We start from the raw sequence: 22,586 nt of genomic DNA on the forward strand, positions 1-22,586 counted from the left end.
ACTCAGTGTCCTGTATTTTCATTTGCCACATCTGGCAACCCTAGCCCAGAGGGATAAGGGTATCCCCTCTGTTTCCACTGGGAACAGCTTTTCTGCCATCTGGACACCCCTGGCCAGCGTGGTGAGTGTGGGCTGCTGGTGAATGGGGGCTTTTCTGGTTCCTGGAGGTTTCTCCCTGCTCAGATAAGCAGAACTAGAGGACCTGTAACAGGTATCATGTTACAATTATATCAGTTTTAAATGCTATTTTCAAATCTTTTCAAATTCAGTTCAAACACCTTTCAAGCCATCATATTCTAAGCTTCATTTTGAGACTTTGAAAGCGGTTTTTCTGGAGCTTAGGGAATATAATGTGAATAGGCATAAAACAAAATCTCACTTTAAGGGGCAGTGAGCTAAGGTTACGAACAGGAAGCCGTGACTGGCTTCTGATTGGAAATGTGTCTCGTGATTTAACACAAGTCGCTTTTTCTCTGCCAACCTGGCCTGTGCCCGAAGGGGACGCTAAAAGTCCAGGTGACAGCTGCCTGTGACAAGAAGGCCACCTAATACCTTTTTCCTCCATTTAAAAAAAAATAATCTTTACATCCTTATTTTCAATACATGTTCCTTTCAATTACCTGATGCAATTAGTTTGTGAGACCCTTAAATGCTACCCTGGCTAAAGGCACCAAAGACATGATTCTAAACTGAGAGAGGCAGAGAGGACTAAAGGGTTTTTTGTCTCAAGACTTGATAGAAGCTGGGTTAAAATAAAAGGTAAGGATCCACGAACAGAAAGTGTCCAGATGACACCTGGCTGTTGGTATTTCCTTAACTCTTACTTGAATAGTGTATCATCTTTTTCAAAGGCGGTGCCTTATTTATGCAAATTGTCAAAGGGTATTCAACATAGATGCGCTGTCCCGAGGGAATCTACCCACCCCTTTAATATATCACCCACGGTCCCCCATCCCCTCATTTTTTTTTCTGTCGTCCTGAGCACACAATTTGATTTTTCTTGATGGCAGAGTGAAAATTATCACACTGTGCTGTGGAATCATGACGCTCTCGGGGGCTTTGAATATATATTAGGGCGTTCTGACCCCTGATATGACTGGGTCTGGACAGCTGTGCCATGGAAGCCTTTCTCTGTGAGCTTTTTATCCCCTTCCCTTTCCTGTCCCCCTGTTAATCCGTCAATCCATCGCATGTCACGGTACCTGTCACTTCAGTTCCCTCCACCCCTCGAGCTCTTTTTTCTAACCTGCCACAAGCCTGGAGATGGGATCACCAGGATGGTCATGGAGGCGCTGTAGGGTATTGATTAGAGTGTGGGTTGGCATCAGACTGGCTGAGTTCACATTCTGAGGCTCCTACTTAATCAGTGTGACCTGGGGCAAGTCACTTAGCATCTAGCAACCTCTACTTCCTCATCTGTAGAATGCGGGAGATGATTGTACCTGTGGGACTGGGAGGGTCCAGTGTGATAACAAATGTAACACATTTAGTGAAGTGCCGGGTGCACAGTAGGTGGTCGATCAAGTGTCCATCATTATTAGTGCTCTTAGACTTGTGTACAGAGTCACACTAAGTGAGAATCTGGCCATGGCTGTGTGAACAAAATACCCAGGCTTTTCTGCATTTACATTGCAACATCGTTTTGGTTGTTCAGAGGAGATTTTGGTTACTTGCATACTTTTAACTGTGTTTGTATAAGATGAATCCCAGATAATGGGAGGAAGTACTGAACAATAATAATGATTGCCAGTAATCTTGAGAGCTTACTATGTATCAGAATGTTTGACAAAGTATCTCATTTAGTCCTCCTATTGCCTTTGTGAGACAAGTACTGTTTTTTTGTTGTTGTTGTTTTTTGTTTTTTTGGCTGTGCCGGGTCTTAGTTGCGGCACATGGGATCTTTTTTTTTAAGTTGTGGCATGCGAACTCTTAGTTGCGGCATGTGGGATCTAGTTCCCTGACCAGGGATCAAACCCGGGCCCCCTGCATTGAGAATGTGGAGTCTTAGCCACTGGACCACCAGGGAAGTCCCAGACAAGTACTATTTTTAATCCCATGTTACTGCTGAGCAAACCCAGGTTTCTAAAGATTCAGTAACTCACCCAAGGTCACACAGTTAGTAAGTCGGGGAGTGGGGACTCAAACAAGGGTCTTTGCCACTTGAAAGCTCATGATCTTCATCACTAAGGTGCATTATGTAATTATGCGTTATCTAATTTGTTCTGATTCCTTTACAATTTGATATTTTTATAGCCATTTTTTAAAGCATCAAAAAATTTAAAACAGTTATCACAGAGGAAGGGATTTGTTCTTCTAGTCCAATTCTCCTCCCTGTAGAAATCCCAGCTGCAGGGGGCCATGAGTCCAGGTGGCAGAGAGCACTCCCCGCTGCCCCACACGTGCCCATGAGTCACCCCGTTACAGCACAGCCTCACTTCAGCCACTGGGCTGTGCAGGGATTGTGTCTCCTCGCAGACCGGGCGACTGACACCTTGAAGGGTGGCGTGACTTGTCCACACTGCCAGCCCTTGGCCGTGGCTTCTTCCACTGCATGGTGTCTCCTCTCCCTAGTGGCATGGAGCAGGCTTTGCTGGCACCAGCGTTGAGTGGCAGCTGTCACACTCAGTGTCAACAATCCCATAACTGAGGCCTGGCTTCACGAAGGACTTTATAATTTGGAAGGAAAAACTCTGGCAGCCTCACCAAAGGTGGCGAGAATTCCCAGGCCCAGTAGGAAGGTGTGGGTGACGTGTTTCAAAGGCCTGGGGCTGTGGCACCTGGCTTATTGAGTGGTATGGCACCCGTCTTCTGTCTGTTTTCCCACAGCCGGGTTGTGTGGGGTAAAACACCTGAAATCACAAAATCTTGGACCACAGTGTTGGCTACGTCATTTTAAAATACATGAATATATAAATTTGAGCCTGGAAGGAGCCCCATGGGTTTCTATGTGCTGGTCTTTCTCGCTGTGGGTCTGCGTGCTTTTCTTTATCTCTGTGTGTCTTCATGTTTTCCATTCTCAGGTCGTCTTCATCTCTGAGGCTTGCATTTCTCTCTCTTTCATACACACACAGACACACACACACACACGCATGCATTGAATCCAAGAAATCTTTAAAACAAAACAAAAACAAAAACCTTTGACAGTGCATGTGGGCATTTTCTCATTTGTAAGTGCTAAGAACTCTGCTTACATTGTCAGCAGTGCTTATTGGGCACCTGGTAGGCACAGAGCGACACCGAATTGGGCTCTGGGGAATTACAGAGAAAGAAAAGGACCTCATTCTTTACTTTGAAGACCTTACAGTCTAATGGGGAGAACAAGATGACAAATCCCGTTACCTAGAGACTGGCGTCATCACAGACTGCACCGCGTATGCCCACAGCTACCTTAACCAAAGGGCACATGCGTGCTTCTGCATTTGGAAAGAGGGAAAGGAAAGTTCTGGTAGGTGGTATCGCAATTGTAAAATGAAAATTTCTGTCTGGGGATCTATGAGTTTTTGCTTCTTTTCCCTGAAGGCCAAACAGAAGTGTGTTTTTTGTCTCTGCTTGGGCTTTGGGAAAAGAGAAAGGGTCTAAACATCTTGCTCATTTGGAAGGACTGTGCATTTTGAAGCTCTGTAGAGCTCAGCAGCCAAGGCAACATGCCTTAGTGTGTGTGAGGAGTGCCGGCCCAATGGTTTGAAGGTGGAATATAGGAGGATATGGAGGGGCATAGAAATAAGCAAACGAACCAAGCATGCAACAGACGGTTACAGGCAAGGCTGCAAAGACACATGTCTAGGAAATGGTACTAACTCCCCAGAATCCCATAGACCCTGTGATGTTAGGGCTGCAAGGGATGCTGGCTGCAGGTGGCTACAGAAAAGGGCTCTTTGTCTGCATGGGGAAGAACCATCCAAAAGCCTTAAGTATCGGAACACTCTGTTCACATTCAAGTTTTCAAATGTCCTGGAAATAGTAACACAGGTGCTGGGCATCTGTTGACAGGAATTCCTGGGAGCAGGTTAACGACAGCAGAGTTCACATGACTGCATCTTTGAGGCAGATAGCAAGGGCTGGGAGGACAGATGGTTGACGCCCAAACTTGGGAGTTTTTAGTCCCTGGTTGTGACCTCCCCACTTAAAGATTCCTCTGTTTCCCAACCATTAAATTAGAGGGCTGGATCCTTTAACCAAAAGTCCTTCTTTGAATAGCCTCTGGGGCAAAAGATGGGATCAGATCTAGAAAGGACCAGTCAAACATTTAGTGAGATGAGAGTTTGAAAAGAAAGAAACCCACATCAGTGGAATATGCTATTTTAAATAAATGCCTGTGAGATTCATGTATGCGTTCAGTAAAAATTTTTATGTTCGTATGTTCGCCAAGTATTTTGCAAGTCACAGAGGATACAGAGGCAAACTAGTGACATGAGGTCTCTGCTCGCTGGGCTCACCCATCCCATGTGCAGTTCTGAAAGTTCACTCTACACAGCTGGGGCTCAGTTCCGAATATTCCCTTTCTAAGTTTTCAGGGCCTTTGGTGGTAGAGAAGATTGTTACTTACTCTGAGGCCGCCTGGAAGGGGTTCCCAAGGGGGTCTCTATGGTTTGGAAGGAACTGGGGAGGGTGAGCCACTTTTTGCTGTGTTGGATTGTCTGCCACGTGGTGCCTGGGCTCCACTCTGAAGGCAGTGGGGACACGGGCTTCCCAGGAGGACCATGAGCGTGGACCCCGGGGCCCAGGAGAGTTTGTCGTGCTTGTGTGTTTGCTTTTACCAAACAGAGAAACAAATTGCTCCAGGAACCGTAGGGGCCTACGGTTTCATTTGCCGTGACTTAGGCGGGGGCTTCCCCAAGGCTGACCTTTCAACAGACTTTCTCAGCTTCATGGCTGGCATTTCTCCCAGGAACAAGCAAACCTGACCTCATTAGAAGCTGAATATCCAAGACGTTTTGTTTTTAAATCCAACCAGTCCCCAAACTCAGAATGCCCAAAGTAATTCCCAGCCACGCGGCCCCTTCCCATCCATTTCACTGCTCACACGGTCAGAGATGGAAGCTTAATCAGTTTCAGATGCAATTACAAGGAAAGGCAGCAGCGAGATTTCTTAAGAACCTACGAGTGCCCAGGGGTCCTTTTAGGTCTTCATCTTTATATAAGAAAGGAAGGAAAAATAAGAAACTGAAAAACCCTGTTTGGTCAAATGTGAAATTACTTGAAAGCTTCCAATTTGGGATCGAAACTCAAAGCCAGTTTGGACGGGGTGGGTTCCCAGCTCCTGAGCGGCCTTTTCGGTGTGCTTTGTTCCCTAGTCAAAACTCGTTTCTGGTACAAGAGACGCCCGGAGGCAAAGGCACCGCCAGGGATCTCTCTCCAGGGGCCCTGCCTTTGTGCAGAAGCGCCTCGGGACTTTAAATGAATCCTGTGTAGGAACAAGAAAGAGAGAGGAGCTTCCCTGGTGGCGCAGTGGTTGAGAGTCCGCCTGCCGATGCAGGGGACACAGGTTCGTGCTCCGGTCCGGGAGGATCCCACATGCCGCGGAGCGGCTGGGCCCATGAGCCATGGCCGCTGAGCCTGCGTGTCTGGAGCCTGTGCTCCGCAACGGGAGAGGCCACAACAGTGAGAGGCCCGCATACCGCAAAAAAAAAAAAAAGAAAGAAAGAAAGAGAGAGGAAGAACCTGGCCTCCTCCGAAAAGACCCACCCTGCGCCTTATCCTCGGCAGATAACACTCAAAGGAATAATCCCAGCCCACCGTGTGCCAAGGTAGTTCCCATTTTACAAAAGGAAAACACGAAGCACAGAAAGGAGTCCAGGCCTGGTCCGAGGAAGGTTGCTATAAATTATTGTCCGTGGTGAGGTCACGTATCGCCGTGTCATCCCCTAAACCAGAGTCAGACGTGCTCCCGTGGAGCTGTGTCCCTCCTGCTGGCACGTCTCACCAGACAAGCAAAGGACAGTCAGGTCTCTCGCGCCTTCCTGCCCAGCCATCCTCGACCACAAAGTGGCCAACTGGACCTCTTAATTAGCTGGAAACTTCTGCATTGAATCTTAAGTCAGTCAAGGGAAATGACAGAACCAAGTCGCAGCGGGATTTATGGGTGCTGCTTTGGGGCCATTGAACATAGAATTCAGAGCTTAGAAAGCCTTAGACATCACCTGGTTTACCTTTCCCCCACCCGACGCACTGCACCCTGGCACTCCCTTTGCAGAAATGAATCAGCAGTGCTGGAGGTGAGTGGATTTGTGCGAGGTCTCGGGGCCTGGGAGTGCCAGCGGGGTTCCCACCCCTGTACCCCTGCTCTGGCACCACCGGACTGCCTCTACGGGGAGGGGGGGGGCCCAGGCCACTCATCTTCTCTGCCTTCCTCACTTACATTCTTGAACAGGGAGAGGCAGATCAGAAGTTTAGCTTCTTAGGAGCAACTCCAAGGTAGAGAGCACCTGGTTCCTCCCTGCATTCCCCTGGCACGTGGTATATGTACTCATCAATGTGTAGCTCTTGTAACTAAAGCCTCCTTTGACTCCTTTGCCTGTTGGTGGATGTCTGCTCCATGCCAGGCCCTGTGCAGGCACCTTTAGCCCATGATCTCTCATCCTAATAAGAGTCCTGAGAACTAAGTGTGGTACCAACGGCAGATGAGGAAACTGAGGCTCACAGAGTCTCCCCCCTTTTCCAAGGTCACCCTGCTCACAAGCGGTGCAGCAGGGGCCCCCTGAGCCCACACTTTTCTACCCGCACTGCTCTTCCAGGCGCTCCCAGGACCCAGAGTACCTGTTGGCGATTAGGGCCTGGGCTCTAACCCTAGCTCTGCTGCTTGCAGGGAGTCCACTTCGTTGCATGGGAAGGGAGTGAGTGGCCAGAGCTGAGTTCTGAGGCTCTTTCCTAGCCGCCACGTTCCCTGACTCTGCTCTGAACCAGAACACACCGATCCAGAGAGGCCATCCTGTCCTCCGCTGGCTCTGGGAGCAAAGCAAAGGGAGAGTTTCTCCCCTGGACGACTGCTGACAGTTTCCTGGGGGCTCGTATTCAGTCAACCCATGAGCCTTCCTCACCAGTAGGCAACTGGCAGGGAGAGGAAATAGATGTTTGCTGGGGGGTCATCTTGGCACCGGGCACTTCACTTGCCTTTTCTTTTAGCTTTAAAACAACTCCAGGTATTCTTACGCCCCTCTTCACTGACAGTCAGCCGGCTGGTAACATGGCCTCGGGGAGTAAATTGCAGAGCCAGGATTCAAAAGATTCAAAAGATCCAGCCCTGACCCGACTCCCCAGCTGTGCTTCTTCTCCTGCCCCTGCTGGCGCCTGCGAGAGAGGCCAGGTCCCTGCCTTCTGAATGATCTGCTCAGCTGCCGGTGGGCCGCTTTTTTCTCTGTTGATGTTCCCTATAACCTGGATTTTTTTCATGTAAGAGATTTTAGAGGGGAGAGGACGATACACTGTATGACTTGGCCCAAGCTGCACTGCATATCATGTTGGACAACATGGGAACTTTCCCTTCCTCCCTCCCTTCTCCCACTTCCTTCCTTCCCTCCTTCCCTTTCTCCCTCCTTCCCTCTCTCCCTCCCTCCTTCCCAGTTAGGACTCTGGTACCAACCAGAGATGTACTAAATGCTGTGGAGCTATTGCTATGAGGAATTCAAGTCCTGCTCACCAAAAGTGGAGTGACAATAGCAGCGACCCACTGGTCACCCACAGCCACCCAGGCCTCCCAGCATTCAGAGGAGACCAGCTGGCCAGGACCAGGGTCTCCATCAGTCTCTCCTGGGCTCTCAAGCTTCCTGCACACTCACCCGTGATCCTGCCAACAGCTGAATCCAAATGAAATGGAGTCGGCAGACAATGAAGAGAGGAGCAGTGAATGTTCTTTTTTCTCTCTTGTTTACTCAGTGTAGCAGTGGGGCCTCTATATGGGAAGAGGGAGAGAGGGCTTCTTTATCTGCTTATCTGACCCTATACCCTTCCCTTTCCTTCTCTTCCAAATGCAAGAGGATTATACAAAGCTAGGAAATACTTGGCCAGGTGGTTTTGTCCTGTCGTCAAGGCTCTGAGACCCCGGGGGTCCCTAGGAAGCCAGCAGGTCCAAGGTAGCTTTGTTCCAGCTGCCGCCGCCCCCCACCATGGCATTGTTTTACATACATGCATCTTGTGTTCCCATTTAAGATTTATTTGAAGAAAGAGCTTCCCAGTGCAAAGTGTGAAAATCATTCATCTAATTCCGCCTCCTTAGAAACTTGAGACCAGAGAAATGAAGTGATTTGCCAGGTCACAGCAGAATTCCCCCATCTCCTCAGACTCCCAGCCTTCAAGAATATAAGTCAATGGCTAATTTCGACCCTCATTAGGCACCCAACTTCCACCAATCAAAGCCTTACGGGATTCCCCATCTTGTTCTCAAAAACAAAAGACCCTTCAGTTCCCTGAAGACAGATGTGTTCCCTGTGCCTGAAAAAGAGGAAATCTCAGGTCGTTCCCCTGTCATGTTGCCAGTGACGTTGGCTAGGGAGAAGCCCTGTCTGAAGCAACGTGGAGGTCGCTTTGTGAACTGAAAATGTCTTCTGCCATCTTGGCACATCACATCCTCTCCCGTTCTGTTTCCTGGCAATGAAAATTCCTGTATCCGGCACTGTTTGTATTACAGCTACCTTGCCTGTGACCCTCATGGGTTTTTTTATTAGAAGAAAATGCAAACTAGCAAGCAACCTTGTTAATTTATCGTTCACAAGCAATAGAAAATTATTCTAATACTATTTCCATGTACTGTTCATACATTACAGCAGAATGGTTACCAGAAAATAGCCACCTGCGTGTCATAGCAGCATTTCTGAGGGATCACTGTGCTTAATTTTCCTCTCTCTCTTTTCTTTATACAATAAGTAATTGCCACTGTAGCACTTCCTCTTCTTGGGCACACGTCTCTCTTGTATTCAAGAGTAGATTGTGCCGGGGCATCAAGAAGCCTCATGATTCTTCTCTTTTTTTTCTTTCTTTTTTTTTTTTTTTCTATATTGAATCCAGAAACACTAAGAAATCCTAAGAAAACCAAGAGACCTTGTTCCTATTTTTCAAGTGGAACCAAGTTCTCAGGCTTCCCAGCTACTACATTATAGGCTCTTATTCTCTTGAGTTGTATGACTCCTGATCAGATAGATGGCCCTGAACTCCCCCTCATCCTCTCTCTCCAGGCCTGCTGTCTGCCAGCCGTAGCCCCTCGGCAAGCTCTGCCCACCACCTTGCTTTCCTTTTAACCTCCTTGGAAACATGTAGCCATCAACCCTCCAGCTCTCCTAGGATCATCATTTTTTTTTTTAACCTCATTTAATTGCAGAGATTTTACATTGACATCAAAGAAGAGAACTGATTCCTTTTCCCACCAAAGGCGAGCAGAAGTGGCAGAGTTCTGGACTGGTTTCTCTCACCAAATCAAGGGAAGAAGAGAACACCAACGGGGGACTTGGCTAACCGCCCCCCGCCCAATGTACTGTCACGTTCAGAGATGGGATCCCACCAGATAGGCTCGGACCCAACTTCTCCCAAGGCCCCCACCCCTCAGCTCTCACCCGGGCAGGCAGCCTGTCCTGGAGCAGATTCAGGCCCCAGGGGGACACAGTGGATCTGAAGCCAGGCACCGTCACTCATGTTTTTATGGAAATGTCTCCTGGTTGCAAGGCACAGGGGTGGGGTTGAATCCTCGGAAACGGAATAAATCAGAAGCCCCCTCATGCTGGCTCTGTCGAAACCCTGTGTCAGATTGTGTCAGTAGGGATGCTGCAAATTTTCTGCAGTGGAAGCCACTCGTATAAAACGAGACTCCTACACGCAAGCTTCTTCTGGGGTCAGTGTTCTGAATTAGTCTGAATTCCAAACCTTCCATGACAGAGAGATCTGAGATCTTTCACCCCTTTTTTGCAAGCCAGGCTGGATTTGAGGGGACAAGGATGTGGGGACCAATCCCTTTCAGCCACCGCGTTCATGGTTCTCACCAAAATATATTTCTGCTTTGCCTTGTAGTCCCCTCATAATTTTGAAAATCTCACAGGCGTGCAAGCAGAGGTCTTTATTTTGTGATGTTTAAATATCAGGTCAGTGAAAGGAACGCACAGCTAAGCAACTGCAAAGCGGCGGCCAGTGGTTTGAGCCACTGGCTATGCCGAGAGGGTGACTTCATCGCGCTCAGAAAATAGATGGCTTGTACAAAAGGGAAAATCTTGGTGTTTTTCCTTAAACTCTAGAATATCTTCTCCATCCCTGCTCCAGGCAGGATTTATTTCCTTCTTTCCTCTCTGGAAAATTAGGTGACTTATATTTCATGGTACTAAAACCTCTTGCAATCAGGTGCAACCCAGAAGGTAATAAATCCCTTCAGTAACTCCCTGCCTTTTACAGACCGAGAGTCACCAGGAAGTATTCGGCAGGGTGGTTTGGGGGTCATTCCTCCCCAGTTCCCACCCCCAGCCCCACTTTTCTTTTCTTTTCTTTTTTTTTTTTTTTTTTTTTTTTTTTGGCCGAGCTGCTTGGCTTTCGGAATCTTAGTTCCCTGACCAGGGATTGAACCCGCACCCTCAGCGGTGAAAGCACCAAGTCCTAACCACTGGACCGCCAGGGAATTCCTGCAACCCTACTTTTCTTCACAAGCAGTTACCAGAGTTCCCTTTTTTCCCTAAAGTGATTAGAAGTCGGGGATGATAGGCAGGTAAAATATTCATACCTGTCTGTGTCCATCTTGGTGTCTTGCTTCATTCTTTTTTTTTGTTAGAATCTATAACATAATATCTGTGTTCGCAATCATTTTCTCTTTCTGTACAGGAGGATTTTTTTTGTTGTTTTGTTTTTGCAAAAAGATGGTGCCTGACTCTGAATTGTGCCCAGGTTTCTGTAAAGTCAAAGCGCTTAGCGGAGGTGGCCCTTCATCTGATCGTTCCTCTTCCAGTACCTGGGGCTCCTGCTGAAAAGTCTAGGACTTTGCTCACATGCTGGCCAGTTTGTTCTTCAATGGATGGGAACCTAATGCGTTTTCTAACGCCGTCTCTTCCACTCATGGGAAGGGAGGTAACAGGTCCAGGCATTAAGGTGGTGGAAACAGCTGGAATTTTAAAGAAGCCAGTTACACTGGATTTCAGATTTTAAAACTAGTCCTTAGCTCAGGAGATCACAGGCAAACAACTGTGCCGACATCAATCTGTATTTTCATGCCCTAAGTATCTTATTCCAAGGGAAATTTTTTTGAATTGGGACGAAAAGTAAATTTATAGGAAGCTAGGAAGTTAAGAGTGCTATAGACAACCATGACTAAAATTGCGTGTAAGAGGACCCTTACTCTCCCATACTACTTGACCTTTTCAAAGATACTGTGGTCCTTGGAGTTAACTGTGAGTGACTCTACTGTCCCCAAAGCATAAGGCTCCCCAACGTGGTTTCTGCTGTCACTACCCAAAGAGAAGAATGGTATCTCCCCAGGGAGCTCTTAAGGTTCCAGCCCTGGGATGCTGTCCTCCTGCATTGCTTTTACTCCACTCCATCCACTAAAGCATAGCTCATGAAATAACCACTTTCATGTAAAACGATTCTTTTTTTTACTTCACTTTGAGGAAATCTTGGTGTCTGGTTATTTCAGTGAGACATTCTGACATTAGCCAGGAAACCCTCCTGTTCTAGCCGGTTGCTTCCCTGTGGACCTGGCCCAAGTGCTTGGCCACTTCCTCCCAGGCCAAGGATAGACTCATGCTGTACTAGTTTCCCAGCACTGCTGGAACAAAGTACCACAGGCTGGTGACTTAAAACAAAATTAATGTCTTCTGTCATGGTTCTGGAGGCTAGAAGTCCAAAATCCAAATGTTGACAGGACCATGTTCCTTCGGAGACTCACCTTCCTTCTAGAGGTGGCCTTGGCATTCTTGGCTTATAGCTACACCATTCCAGTCTCTGCCTCTGTCATCACGTGGTGTTTTCCCTATGAGTCTGTGTCTTCACATGGCTCTCTTCCTTCTGTGTGTCTCTTCTCCTATTATAAGGACACCTATCATATTGGATCAAGGGCCCACCCTACTATAACATGACCTCATCTTAACTTTTACATCTGCAATACACCCAGTTTCCAAGTGAGGTCATATTCACGGGTAACGTGGGGTTAGGACTTTGACAGAACTTTTGGGGGAACACAACGCTACCCACACCACGTGCTCCCCTTTCCTTGGCTTGAGAAGAAACAGATGCTTCTTGTGTCTTCCTTGTACCTCCTGTGTCAGGTTTAAAGGACCGTCTTCAAAGCTTCCCAAACCCCAGCTGGCCAGCATCCTTGGACTCCACCCACAGCCCTGTCTTAAGCTCGCCTCTCCTCTGGCCCTGTCCACAGCATCCTGCTGATGCCCATAAGTGGAACAGGAATGCTCTGTGTCCATCAGGGTTCCCCCATCTTGCCTTTCTTCTCTCTTGAGAGGCTCCAAGGCTTTTCCAAACTCTAACCCCACTGTGCACAGCCCACATCTTAGCAGATCAAGAAACCCATTCTGTCACATCTGGTCCTTGGGTGGCCTACACTTCCTTGTGCCTGTGCACACATAAAACCCTACAGCAAGGGTCAGTGAGAGAGCATAGCTTCGGGGTAAGCCTCACTTAAGATCAAATCCTAGGTCTTCTATTTATTTGACCTTGGACTAGTAATTTCACTTTCTTGAGGCTTGATTCCCTTCTCTGTATACATGAGGCCATAACAACATCTGCTCTGCAAAACTGTAGTTAGGATGAAGTGGAACAGTGTGTGGCGTGTATGCTGCTCTCATGGTAGGGGCTTGTTCAAAGTTGTCATTGGCCTTTCTGCTTGCATGTTCTCTCATTGGCTCATAATATAGCTACTACATACATAATATAGTTACTACTAATAATAGCTATCTGTTTATGGGGCATCTATTTTTGTGTCAGACACTGTGCTTGATTTACAGCTATTATTTCTAATTTTTATAAAATCTCTGCAGTGTGGGTGTTACTATTCTTTTGCAGGTGATGGAAACTAAAACTACCTCAGAAAGAGCTTAAATGAAGTGCCCAAGGTCACATAGCTCCAAAATATTTGAGCCAAGATTTCAACCCAAGAAAACGCTCTTTGCACTATGTAAAGTTGCCTGTAGGCAACTTCCATTAACCCGCTGATGTTATGTCTTCCTGGCTTTTCTCACACTCTCTCCGTTCCTGCTCTTCTAGCTGACTTTTCCCCTTTTTCCTTTTTTCATTGTCCATGACATCTAAGCCAGTAGTTTTCAAATACATTCAGATGTCAGAAAAGCATGGTACTTTTCACAGAATAGCAAGTTTTTTCTTTTCTTTTCTTTTCTTTTTTTTTTGCAGAACACTAAGGAATACTGTGTAAGCCTTAGAAGCACTTTTGCTAGCAGAAAACATAGCTATGTATTTTCTATGTACAGTATGGGACCATACACATAAGTGTACACGTGCACATACAAGCATGCACTCACACTCAGCTAGGAATAAAGCATAACCACTTGCTTTCCATTATCATGAACTTAGTACTCAATTATTTATTCCCTCATTTGCTAGGATTTGCTAACAGATAAGATTGAGAAGGCACAAGAAATTTAAGAAAACATTTATGGGAGAAAAATTCGAAGTTCGGAAAACCAATGCGTTATGTATTAATATCAGTGTAGTGCCTTGCTCCAGTTTGTGCAGAAGGAACTTAAGAATTGCTGGAATACACTGGCAACATTTTATATTCAGCATGCTCTCATGGGGAAGGGTTTGCTGATTGCAGGGAAAGGCAGGAGACACCTGCTCTAAATGCTCCCTTCCCTGTGGGCTTTTCTGTGTTAACTTGTGGGACACACACCTTTTTCATCTTGAGCCCCCGATTTCTCTCCCTTTCAAAAAATTAAGATGCCCCGATCACCATCAGGCATTCCATCTGTGGGAATCCTATTTGAGAAGATGTTCACAGGCATCCGAACACTTTGACACCACAGATGTCTTGTGATTTATTTTCACTTCGTGGTGAGTGAGGCTGTACCGGGCTTAGCCCCTGGTGCTTGAGTCACTACAAAGAAGGAAGGACACCTCATTGGTATCCAGAAACACGTGTCAGAGTAAATCACGGTTTTACACGTGCTCCCTCACCTGTGTGCTCCTCCGCGGCTTCACTGTGTCTCCAAAACTAGGCACACTTTGGATTTCTTATGTGAAGCTGTATTTTTTTTTTTTTTTGCACTGAAGTTTCACAGTCGTCATCAGATGCATCATGTGTTCCTTCAGGGACACCCTAATGTGGTGACTCCAAGATGGAAAACAGATCAGAGCCCCTCCCTTGGGGCTGCTGGGTAATATTGATCTTAAATTTGATCTGTCAGCACATCTCCAAGCAAGTCAACACCATGCTCCATCAGGCCTGGAAATAAGCAAAGGCCCAGCCTTGTCATCATTTGCTTCCTTGGGTGGACACGTTTATTGGCCTTCCGTGTTGTTATAGCAAAACAAAAGTGGAAAATGTTATGTGCTGTATAATGTTTATTGATTTTCCCTAAGCTGAAAGCAAGGTTTTGGACGTAGCCTTGGAAACAGCTATGATTTTGGCATGGAGGGTGCCAGGCAGCTTCCTGGAATCATTACCCAAACTCAGATCAGCCTGGGGACAGTCGGTGTGGGCAGCGGCAGTTTAATTATTAGGAGCCAGCAGAACTCCTGAAGGCAGAGTTTTGGCTGGTTCTGTATGTGTACAGAGCAGCACCCGTGCTCTTGGTTCCTGAGAGGTGCTCGGATATCATGCTGCTGGTATTGAGATGATGCCTTTGGACTTGAGACACAGACTTGCTGGCTTTCCCACCACCTCCCCGTGCTCCGTCAGGGGCCAATGGAGCCTCTGCTGTTTTCAAGGTGCAGCTTCTAAGGTCCTCTTGGGAGGTTGTCTCACTCTAGAAGCTTGGAAGAATTCCGTGCATCGGGTCTGGAGGAGCATTTATCACTTCTGCTCACATTTCATTGACCAGAACTTAGAGGAACAAGGGACACTGGGCAATGCAGACCGCTCTGTGCCCAGAAAGAAGAGGGGAACGGGATCATGGGAGCAGCCAGCAGCCTCCAGCACCAGCCCTGTGGGGTGGATCTGGGCACACAGACTAAAGAGCCAGCTCCTTCCTACACGAGGACCACCCAGGGGGCCGCATGAAGCTTTGGAAGACTAAGAATGGAAACACGCAATCCAAATACCTGGGCTCATGGCTCAGAAGGACTAAAAAAATAATTAGAGGTGGTAATGTTTTACATTCTTCTCTCCCCCCCCAAAATAATTTCTGTGAATGCTCACGAAGCACACAGACTATTTTTAGACCTTGTTTCCCTCTTCTGGACATAATGAAATATATAAATGGGTGAAAGACTGTGGTAAGTGATGTATAATTCTCAGCTCTAAGCTCCTCCTCCCTGAGCAATGGCCCCGCCTCATACTGCCTTCAGAGAGTGCGAACCTACAGATGGCAAGTCCCCCACATCTCCGTCACCCTGGCTTCGATCCACTCGTCCCTGGTTCTAGCTCTAGCTCTTCCCTCCGGCCTCCTGCTGCTCCTGTCCAAGGCCAGTCTGTCCACTGATGTGCATAGGATCACAGCTCCTTTCACCTTCATAATGACCTTGCACTCCTTCTCCCACCCAGCATCACCAGCCTTGTTCTCCATGTTGGTCTGCTCCCGTAGAGGACATATAAACAAGGTCCAGGGCTCCCGGGGGGCGGGGGGTAGGCAGGATCCCCCGGGCCTCCAGCTGCCCCATTGGCTGCTTTCCTTTAGCAAACCTCTCTGAGTCTACATGTCCTACCCCGCCCACTCCTCAGCTCACACTGCCCCTCTTCCGCTGGCCACTCACCACTCTTCTGAAATTGCTTGCCTCAAGGTCACTGGTGATTTCCAGTCATTCTCAGCTTGCTGGGAACTACTTCCCCCTGCTCGGAACAGTTTCCTGTCTCAGCTTCCTTGGTCCATCCCAGTCTGCTTGGCCAGTCTCTTTCACTCTTTCAACTGATTTCTCAGCCTTTGGATGGGGACCCCTCCTCTTTTCTCTCTACCCTCTCTCCCTAGGTGAGTTCACCCGGTCTCATGGTTTTCAGTCTTATCTCTAGTCTCATGATGGCTGAGTTCTTTTTCTTTCTTTCTCTCTTTTTTTTTTGCTGCACTGCGTGGCTTGCAGGATCTCAGTTCCCCGACCAGGGATTGAACCCGGGCTATGGCAGTGAAAGCCCAGAATCCTGACCACTAAGCAACCAGGGAACTCCCCGACGCCTGAGTTCTTTACTGACCCCGAGCACTTTCTCCTGCTGCCTGATTGATACTTGGATGAGTGTCTCACTGGCAGCCCAGACTCTCACTACCTCTCCCTTCCCACAAAACAAACAAACAAACAAACAAACAAACACCTGATGTGGTGAATGGCATCACCATCTGCCTGGGTGCTAATGGCAGAAATCGGGGGGTCATCCTTGATTCTTCCCGTGGCCCCCAAATCCCATCTCTCAGCAAATCCTATTGTAGAAACAGATAGTTCTAAATAGGTCCCATCCCTCTCCTACTCACCATGTCACTGCCACTGACCTGGTCCAAGCCACCGTCCTCTCTCACCTGGTTGTGGCAGCAGCGACCTGGCAGCCTCCCCACCTCCATCCCTGCTTCCTAGCCTCCACAGAGCAGCTAGAGCTTCCTTGTGAAAACAGGTCTCTACCGGCTCTTTACAGTGTCCCTGACACTGTGGGTGAAATCTCAACTTCCGGCCACGGGGCCCACGGAGCTGCCTACACACTGCCCTGGCTGGCTCTGCACTCTCCCATGTGCAGCCCCTCCCCTCTGTGGTCACACACGGCCACCACCCCCTCCTCCCTTCACGCCTCCAGCTTGCCCTCACGTGCGTCATCCTCTCTGCCCGGGATGTTCCTCCCCACATGTCCCTTGACCACCTGTCCTAGATCAGGGCCCTTGCCCTTGTCTGCTCTGGCGTCTGGGGTATCCTCAGTGTCTCCAGTGTGGGGTGCGCACAGCCACTGTCCTCTGGCCCTTCTCGATCACAGGGGGAGTGAGGTGGTCTGGCCTTTTTAAAGCTTTTACATTTCTGGTTCTCTAATCCCGTGCCAGGACCAGCTTACATTTTGGATCTTCTTGTGCCTTAAAGAACATCCGGCTCCCTTTGGTCCCAGGCACCTTCCAGGCCTCTCGGGAGGTGGGGGCAGGTCGCCCAGGCCACCTCCTATGTGTGAGAGTTGATGGTGTTTTTCAACAGAGAGAGGAAGGGCCTCATCCAGACACATCAATAGTCATTTGTTTACTTATCATCTGTCTTTAGTAAGCCCCAGGAGGGCGGGATCAATGCATTATCTAGTTTCAGTGGTTGTCCAAAAACTATGTGTTAAGTAAATGAATTAAGAAATGAGCAGGGCTTCCTTGGTGGCGCAGTGGTTGGGAATCCGCCTGCCAATGCAGGGGACACGGGTTCGAGCCCTGGTCCGGGAAGATCCCACATGCTGCGGGGCAACTAAGCCCGTGCGCCACAACTACTAAGCCTGCGCTCTAGAGCCCGCAAGCCACAGCTACTGAAGCCCACGCGCCTAGAGCCCGTGCTCCACAACAAGAGAAGCCACTGCAATGAGAAGCCCGCGCACCACAACGAAGAGTAGCCCCTGCTTGCCACAACTAGAGAAAGCCCACGTGCAGCAACGAAGACCCAACGCAGCCATAAATAAATAAATAATTTTTTAAAAAGAGAGTTATTAAAAGAAAAAATAAAATAAGCTTCCCAAATTTATAATTAACACCTTGATTGTCTGTTCCTTCCAAGTTTAAAGAACACTCCCGACCCTCTGCCCTTACCAGGATGCATGGGGGGTTTTTCCTTGCAGCAAAGCTGAGGGCCGGCCAGGTGCAATCACTAGAAACACTGCAAAGTGTGAAGATAAATGTTTCCACTTAGGGGACAAATGCATCTCTATTAGCAACCGATTATGACAGTCTCAGAATCAAAGCCGCTACCATGGGTGGTTTTTATCTGGCCTCTGAGAAAACCTGCCAGTGAGATGCTTCCAGATTCCCCCCAGGAATGTTTGGGGCCAGCTTGGTGCAATCCACGTACTCTGATTGTACAGCACGGGCAGTCAGCAAGTTCAGGCACCCGTAATACGAAGCGCTGTTATTTATTAAGTGCCTACTGCGTTCCAGACTTTTGTGTTACGTACGTTACATACACTTTCTAATCCTCGCGACAACCCTAGGAGTTAGGAATTGTTGCCCTGACTACACGGATGGGGAAGCTAAACCCCCCAGAAGTTAAACAAGCTGCCTAACACCCTGCCCCCAACTCAGCGGTATAGAGCTGGGATTTGAACATGAATTTGGAGCCCTCCATGCCCGTGCCTGGCTGCACATGCTGTACCACCCCCCTCCCTTGTCAAATGCAGGGTCTGGTCAGCCCAAGCCTTCCTTAGCACATCAGGGACCACCTGCCTCAGGGTTAAGGCAATGATATGAACAGTCCTTTATCCTCCAAGTGAGGAAAAATGCTGCTGAAAACTGTCAAGTGAAAAAAATTGCAAACATGAGAGCTGTGAGTTAAGTTTTATTTGGGGCCAAATGAAGACTATAGCCTGGGAGACAGGCTCTCAGATGGGTCTGAGGAACTGCTCCGAAGAGGTGGGAGGAGGACAGTACATGTGATTTTGGTGACGGGGATACATATATTCAAGCTCACATCTTGGCAGAAGGTTGCAACCAGTCACAAGGAGCAGATGTCTCCATTAATGGTTTTAGTGCTTTTCTAGATGTGAGAAGATGAAAGAAATTGGGCTCATAAAATCTTCTCCTGAAAATACCTAACTGTCTGAAGGCCTGTTCTGCCAGTTTGTTCCAGAGCACAGAGTGCCTCATTCCTGATCTCCGCCCTGAACTCCTTTCACGGGGTGTTGAAGGTCAGAGGCTGCAGTGACTTAGTGACTTCATTCTTGTAGAACCGGGCGGAGAATGCCGATTTTTAGTAGGCATAACAAACTTGCATATATATATATATATTTACAGGGCTTCTTCTGACCTCTCATGACGTTTTCTGGGCCTTGAAAATGCTCTGGCGATTTTCTCATCCTGTGGGGACTCCTGGGGATTTGTCTGGAGGGCAGCTAGGAGGAGAGTCCTGCTGCTCTTGACCGTGGGAAGGACCTACTCTCCCAGCAAAGGTCCAGCCTCCCGTGAGCCGTTGCAGTGCTGGGGGGCGCTCATGGGAGGTGCAGAGGACGGGGGGGACCCCCTGTGGCCACATGAGCCAGGAAGCCCTGGAGGCCACCAGAGGGGCAGATACTGCTGTCAGGCTGGCCGCACAGCGGACGTCGACCCTCCCCTTCACTCTGGAAGGCAGGGCCTCCTTCGGCCCAGGAGCGTGGCTCTGAGAGCCCAGTGGCCTCCCTCACTGGGCCGGGAGCCGGACACTTCCTTCCCTGTGCTCTTCACAGAGGGGCCTTTGGGGAAGGAGGGGCCCTCGCTGCAAATCCCTGCTGGCGTCCCAGGACCAGCTCAGTGCTGCTGGTACCTTTTCTGTCTCCCTCCTTCTCGTCGTTCCCTTCCCTTTCCTCTCCTGCTGCCTTCATCACCTACTGGGGATGCTCATGGAACACCCTGGAGGGCGTGGATTTGACAGGAGCCCCAGTTTGTGGAACTAGAAATGCACTGGGTGACGGGACTCCGTGGCCCTGGGCAGCTCTGCGGAGGGCATGCATCTGCTGGGTCGGGACATGCCCTGGGCTGGCGGAAAGCCAGAGCTCCGGTCCCGACTCTACCGGTGTCCACCTGTGGGACCCGAGGCGCAGTCACCTGCCAGCCGCCATTCATGGAGAACGCTCTGGGCCCGTGGACCTCAGACCCAGTCCTGGACCTTCCCCTGCACCGCGCACCCCCCCCTCCCCGGTCCGCTGGCTCCCCGCCGGCTTTGTCCAGAGGGAGTGAGGGCGGGTACCTTGCTGCCCCGGGGCATCTCCAGCAGTGCCTGAGTTTCCGCCGCCTCCATCTCCCACAGGATCGCCTCCGTGGCTCCGACTTCCACAGGGGCCCGGCCACTAGGACACCTTCATCCCACCCGCCCAGGCTCAGTAGTGGCTTCCCGCTGCTGCTCATCTCAGGGGCCTCATCGTCCACGTAGGTTTTTCCATCACCTGCGGAAGCAATTGCCTCGTTACGACCCCTCTCTGTAGATGCCCGGTTCCTGGTTATCTTTACATCATGTCAGCTCAGAACGGAGACCTGGCCAGCCTTCCCCAGAATAACCCTCAGATGCTCCCATTTTACAGATGAGGCCACTGGAGCTCAGAGATGAGAAGCGACCTGTTCAGGGCCATCCGGCTGGTGTGGAGCTGAGCCAGCGCTCAGCCCGAGCTCCTACCCACCCCTCCAGCTGCTCCTGGAGACCTTGGCCTCTCTGGGTTGCTGTTTCCCTGACTCTGAAAAGAGCCAGCAAGATCTGCCTCGTGGCATTGTTTGCAGGATGAGAGAGAGTGTCTGTAAAGAGCCTCTTGGGGCTTCCCTGGTGGCACAGTGGTTGAGAGTCTGCCTGCCGATGCAGGGGACACGGGTTCGTGCCCTGGTCCGGGAAGATCCCACATGCCGCGGAGCGGCTGGGCCCGTGAGCCATGGCCACTGAGCCTGCACGTCCGGAGCCTGTGCTCCGCAACGGGAGAGGCCACAACAGTGAGAGGCCCACGTACCGAAAAAAAAAAAAAAAAAAAAAAAAGAGGTTCTTGGCCCCAAGCCATGGGACACCCCCATCGGGTGGGCCCATCTTGCTGACCAGCCCCAGTGCCCGGGTTGCTGCCAGAAGAGAGCTCCCGACCCACATTCCAGTGGCCCGTGTGGGGCGGGCAGCTCCCTGCAGATGCGGCTGCGTGGGGAGCGCTCTGAGGCCTGCCTGTGCGTCTCCACTGCCCAGGGCTTGGGTACCCCTGGGAAGAGGCTCAAAAGTTAACTCTCTCCCTTTTTTGGTCAAAGCTCGTAGTGGTTTCCATAGGTGTGGGTTTGAAGCCGGTCTCGGTAGCCTGGGCTTTGATTGTTTCTTGAGGAATGTTTAAGGACAGTTCTGAGTCCTTGTCTAGGAAAGAGGGCTCTTTGTGGGAATCAGTGAACAAGCACTAAACTCCACGAAGACCGTCTTTCTGGACCCAAAGACAGAACCGTTCTTACCTGACAACCCGGAGTTTGGGTTCAAGAGAGGCAACTGAAAACAACTTTTTCTTCCCCTAAAATCATAGAATATGAGGGTTAGATAAACCATGAAACATTATCAAGGGTAGAATAAACTTCCATTTTACAGAGGAGAAAATCAAGGCTTAAATTTGGTTAAGTGACCTCTGTAAGGTCACGTAGTATATTGGTGGCAAACCAGGCCCAGGCCCCGAGGCTCCTCCGTGCTGGTCAGGGGGCCTATGACTGGGAGGCTGTGGTCTGGGCCTGCACGGAGCCAGCAGAAGAGCTGCATATACGTCACTGGCCAAACCCCAGGAGGGTATCTGAGGATCGGGTTAGGCACACCCAGGGATTTGGATGGTCCCAAATTACTCCCATAGCCACAGGAACAGGCTCAGGATAGCTGTTCCTTTCAGCGGAGATTTTGTCCATAAATATCTCAGTTGTATTTACTAGGTTGTCTGGCACATAATAGCATGCATTATTAATAGAGCAGCTTAACACCGTCTATTAAGTAGGCATACTCTTTGCGATGTAAAACGAACCTCTCTTTTACGAGGTACTTTATAATGCCACGGGACAGCGGCAATGCTCAGAAGCTTACTGCAGGCTTCCGTCTGACCTCACGTGGAGGGACAGACGAAGGGACTGTCTCGGGGACAGCTCATCATCACTAGTCTGAGGATTCACGTATCAGTGCATCTCGGAGGGATGTGTTCTGTGAGCTCTGTCTCTGTTTTGAGGGTCCAGACAGGATAAGCATGTGGTTCTGAAACTCTTATTCTCCCCCACTGCCCAAGTCTGTCCGCTACCTCCCATGGTGAGTCACGGCGATTTCATCTGCCACCCGCGGCCATGTGAGCGCTACAACCATGGAACCGTGGTGGAGTTTTACTGCGATCCCGGCTACAGCCTCACCAGTGATTATAAGTACATCACGTGCCAGTACGGGGAGTGGTTTCCTTCCTATCAAGTCTACTGCATCAAGTCAGGTGAGCACGTCGAGGGCGTCCCTGGATGGCCCAGGTTCAAACTACTCACAGTGGTGGGTGGGTGGCTGTGTCCTGAGCCCGGTCCCTCCTCCCACACACCCTCCCCCCTCTCACGCGGTGTTAGGGACTGGATCTAGAAACTCATCTTTGTGGATACATGTGGCTGATACTTCCGAACCCTGTTCAGAGGGTCAGGAGTATTAACCCACCCATGCCCATGTACAATGCTGACCCTCTGAACAGGTCCCTAGACCCCTAGCATCCATGGAAGGACCTGGCCTCTGTGCACTCTGTCTTCTCCCAGCCTTGTCCCCTTCCACTGACAAGGACACAGGCCCATGGGTGTGACCCAAGCGATGCATGACTCAGCCTTTCTCTTCCACTCCAGGATGCATATCCGAACACAGATGATATGATT

General features: G+C 49.5%; 1 protein-coding gene across 1 annotated transcript in view; it reads left to right on the forward strand.

Moving 5' to 3' along the window:
• The window catches only part of SUSD4 (sushi domain containing 4), a 133,322-nt gene that overhangs the window by 104,947 nt on the left and 5,789 nt on the right, over window positions 1-22,586 (forward strand). The window contains exons 6-7 of the mRNA XM_060088643.1: window positions 18,867-18,872; window positions 21,977-22,168. Coding sequence (XP_059944626.1) covers window positions 18,867-18,872; window positions 21,977-22,168 — 198 coding nt within the window. The remainder of the gene's footprint in view (window positions 1-18,866; window positions 18,873-21,976; window positions 22,169-22,586) is intronic.

Source organism: Mesoplodon densirostris, chromosome 2 (genome assembly GCF_025265405.1).
Source record: "Mesoplodon densirostris isolate mMesDen1 chromosome 2, mMesDen1 primary haplotype, whole genome shotgun sequence".
In the NCBI taxonomy this organism is placed as follows: Eukaryota; Metazoa; Chordata; class Mammalia; order Artiodactyla; family Ziphiidae; genus Mesoplodon; species Mesoplodon densirostris.